At 33.2% G+C, this 4,409-nt stretch overlaps 1 protein-coding gene across 1 annotated transcript in view; it reads left to right on the top strand.

Moving 5' to 3' along the window:
• Positions 1 to 4,409, top strand: part of LOC105812823 (roundabout homolog 2-like) — a 742,657-nt gene that overhangs the window by 735,139 nt on the left and 3,109 nt on the right. The window contains exon 25 of the mRNA XM_012647378.1: positions 3,702 to 3,974. Within this exon, the coding sequence (XP_012502832.1) occupies positions 3,702 to 3,974 (273 nt within the window). The remainder of the gene's footprint in view (positions 1 to 3,701; positions 3,975 to 4,409) is intronic.

Raw genomic sequence — 4,409 nt, 5'->3', positions numbered from 1 at the left:
AACATGATTGGTCACTGGGAGGTTCTAATGGCAAGTGGTACATCATTTCTCATATTTTATTGGCAAGAATTCTGTCGTATGGTGTCAAATTAACTACTGGGGTGGGAAAGTAATCTTCCCTGTGACCAGTAAGAGAAATTGGTAATAGTGGGAAACGTCAGTCTCTATCCTAAAGGCTATGCAAACACACACACACATCTTATTTTATTTTTTTTTATTTTTTGTATTATGTCTTTAAAAGAAAATTCAGAATATTATGGGGGTACACACACATATTTTAAAGAGCACTCTTCTCCTTTATATAAATTCTTCCCTAAGCAGGCATTGTTGAATCCACATCTTCTATTCCACTTGCATAGTAAGTCAAAGAATACCCTTTGAAGCCAATACACTGACCAATGCTGAACAAACAAGGCAGCTCTCTACCCACTGATTTGTTTCTCTAGATAATTTCTTTTCAGCCTGTGCTCCCTTGTCTTAGTTCTTTATACCCTCTTCATAGAAAAGGCTCTTTCCCAGCTCTGCCGCATGCTAGCTTTGGCCTTTGAACAAATTTATGTATTCATTCAAATATTTATTAAGCATATATCATATGATAGACAATGGGAACCAAACAGACAAAATTCCCTGCCCTCTTACATTCTAGTGGGGGAAGACAGATAAAGACCAACATAAATACATAAATGAAAATATAAGGAAGATGATGATAAATGCTATGGACAAAAAAGAAAGGGAAGGAAATTGAGAAGTATAGGTATAAGGAGGACATATTTTTATGTAAGGTGCTTAGGGAAGGCCTCAACAAGAAGGTGACATTTAAGAAGAGACTGGAAGAATATAAGTGAAAGAATAATGCTGATATATAAAGAAAGGCATTCCAGGAAATGAGAACAGCAAAGGAAAGCCTGGGGCTTATTTGGTAAAAAGGAATGGAAACAGTATGACTGGAGCAGAGAGAGCAACCAATTGAAATATGAAGTCAGACAAGCAAACAAGGGACAATGTTTGTAGGACCTTTAAGCTATTGTAATGACATTGGCACTTACTTTGAATGGACAACCACTGGAGGGGTGTGTATGTGTGTGTGTTTGTACATGTGTGCATGTGTGCATATATTTGTGTATGTGTGTTTAAAGCAGAGGAATAACATGATCTTATTTATGTTTTTTAAAAAATATAAGTAATTCTAGCTGTTGTATTCTGATACACAAATTGGGGCAAAAGTGTAAACACAAAGATCTTGTAGCAGATTGTGAAAGCAACATAGGGAACAGATGATGGTAGTTCATACCAAGGTAGAATCAGTGGAAATGATGAGAAAGTTTGGATTCTAGAGCTCGAGTTAACAGGATTTGTTAAAGAAATTAAACAGAGGCTATAAAGCAAGAAAATAAAAAATTTATTCCAAAGTTTTGGCCAACTTGTAGAATGGAATTGCCACAAATTGAGAGGAGGAACACAACAGAGGTAGCATATTATATAGAGGACAATCTAAAGCTCAATTTTAATATGTGAAATTTTATCAGCAATCTAAACATCTAGGTAGAACTGCACAGTGAGTCTGAAGTTCATGACAGGAGAGATCCAGACTGGAGATTTTTAATTTCTTTGTGCCTCTATCTTCTTACCTAAAAAGGCAAGATAATAATGGCACCTATGTCATTGGACTGCTGTGTGCCAGATAATAACTAATCCTCAGTAGACCACTAAGAGACGCTTGTGAATTGATTTAGTTGAAATGAATCAACATAGAAATGAATAATAAATTTAATTTAAGTAAATGTATTTGATTATAGACTTTTATTTTTCTATAACCATTCTTAATTCCATGTCTTTTTCCAATTTATTTATTTCAGTGTGCATGCAATGTCTTTTCTTCTTAGAAATATATAAACTTGAAGGATATTACTTAATTATGATGCTATATAATTTTAGGTTAAATTAAATATAATAGTAATCAGAATTTTAGCTGGCATAAGCAAATGCCATTTTGGCCGTTTTAAAAATTAAGCTGCTCTGATGGAGAATGAAAATCAATGACAAGATAGGTTATTTTGGAAGCAAATAAAATAATTTCTCCTCACTGGCAATCTAAGTTCAATGACTCAATGAAATAATTAATTTGCATTTATAATAATGTATAGTGAAGGAAGTCAGTACTATTGAATATGAAGGACACACCAAATTCATTGGATTATCCAACAAACAGATATCTCAGTATTAGATTAGTTCTTTATTTTGGAAGAAATGTTCCAAATGCAACTTTATTCTCCCAGAGACCTTGTTCCCTTCAATAATTAGCAATTCATAATCTTACATAAGGACATGCATAAGAACTGAGAATGTTGATCCAACTTAGGAACTCTCAGAGCAGATGCTCAGGAGACCATCATTATCAGTTCAATGGAGGATAATATTATTTTGCTCATGAAAGAAAATCTTTAAAAGGAGTAGCTTAGCCTTCCAATAAGGAAGCTATCTTTTTTACACAAGAAATTTATACTTTTCTAAATTTCACAAAGAGAATATGATTAGAAACAAAAGAACACTTTTACAAAAAGGACATGTGAAATAATTGCCTATTTTATGAATAATATCATCTATTAATGAAATAAATGTATATTCTATATAATGCTTGGTTTTTATGAACAAATAGTATTATTATCAACACCCTAATGTTGAACAAAGAAGTTTGCAATAGCATGCAAGAAAAATTGGAAGAAAATGGTCCAAATTTATGTGCAAAAGATTTCAAAATTTTCAGTAATTTCAGAACTAGTATATACTTAAATGTAAAAAAAAGATTATGATTTCACAATTTAAAACATGAAACATATAAATATATCATGATCTGAAGAGTTAGTAAAAGGAAAATGAATAATTAGTTCATATTTGAATTTCTGATTTTTTCATATGTGATATTTTTTACAAAGCTTTTCTGAAAAATTATCTATTCTAGTACATCTCAAATTTCCGTGATACATTGTCTAATCTAGCATCATAAAGCATATTCAATCTATACTCTGAACATCGGTTATTGCTTATTAAAATTAATACATTGGAAGATTATAATATATTAGTTGTAACTCATTAGCTAACTCATGAAACGAACACCCAGAATTGGTTGTCAGGCAGAATGTTAATTGCATTTAATAAATGTTAGCGTAACCCTTTGACTGTTGCTAAATGTGCCACATACATGGGTAAAGGCAGTCATATGTTGCATATGATACGGCATATAGTTCTTAATTTCCCGAGGGTGACATTTCCTATGGAGATTGGCAGAGAGCTTTTGTTCTTCTCGGGGCCTTTTGTTAGCACAGCTTCTAGAATTTCTAGTGATCTTATTTTGTGTCACGATATTTCTACTTTGGGGAGGGAGGGTTGGACAACGGATTGAATATAAATCATAAACGGCCCTTTACACCTTGGATAATAGCCTCATTGTACAATTGAAAACACTTTACAAGTTTAACAGTTGAAGAAAACCCATTAATTTTATTTCAGTGATGCTGTGGCCAAAAGATAGCAGGGATATCAATAATATGCATTTTGGATATAAATAATTGACTTTTATTTTCCCCAAATTTATTTTGCATGGGTGATACTTGAATGAGGGCAAATGTTTTCTTCAACTTGAACTAAAACCTGTATTTTTCATTAAATATTAGTACATTCTAAATATTATTCAAAATTTTTAGATCTTCCACCACCACCAGATCCCCCACCAGGTCAGGGTTTAAGGCAGCAAATAGGCCCGAGCCAGCATGCTGGTAACGTGGAAAATTCAGCAGAGAGAAAAGGAAACTCTCTAGAGAGACAACATGCATCCAACTTAGAAGACACAAAGAGCTCATTGGATTGTCCAGCTAGAACCTCCCTAGAGTGGCAGCGACAAACCCAGGAATGGATAAACTCCACAGAACGCCAAGAAGATATACGGAAAGCCCCACACAAACAAGGTGTCGCATCAGGTGTGTTCTGCATAGTCCCAAGAAAGTGTGGACTTTTACCATTTTTTTTTTCCATACCAGGTATTTTAGAAATGGCAGTTGTTTAAGGGCATCTGAAATACATTTGCCTTAAATCAGTAAATGAAGTTAGAATTCTTTAGCGGAGCTCACCAGCACTTGCTTTAAGGTTAATTCCGGTGGGGATTATTCCTTAAACTAACCTCTCCATAGTCTTTTTTTTTTTAATGTTTTTATAATTTTTATTTAAAACATTGTTGGTTCTTTACTTAAATGTTTGTTTTCCAAATTGAAGGAAATTTTCCTCTCATAAGCTATCTATGAGCCCATGAGACCTCCAAGCTTCATCTACTAAAAAATCAAGAGATAATTTGATTTTTTCGTTTTAATGTTTATATTGAGTATTTTTAAGACCACTAAATTTCATCTTTGATGTCA

The sequence above is a fragment of the Propithecus coquereli genome, unplaced genomic scaffold (genome assembly GCF_000956105.1).
Source record: "Propithecus coquereli isolate 6110/MARCELLA unplaced genomic scaffold, Pcoq_1.0 Scaffold266, whole genome shotgun sequence".
In the NCBI taxonomy this organism is placed as follows: domain Eukaryota; kingdom Metazoa; phylum Chordata; class Mammalia; order Primates; family Indriidae; genus Propithecus; species Propithecus coquereli.
Note: the sequence above shows the minus strand (reverse complement) of the source record. Positions and strands in the feature narration are given on the sequence as shown.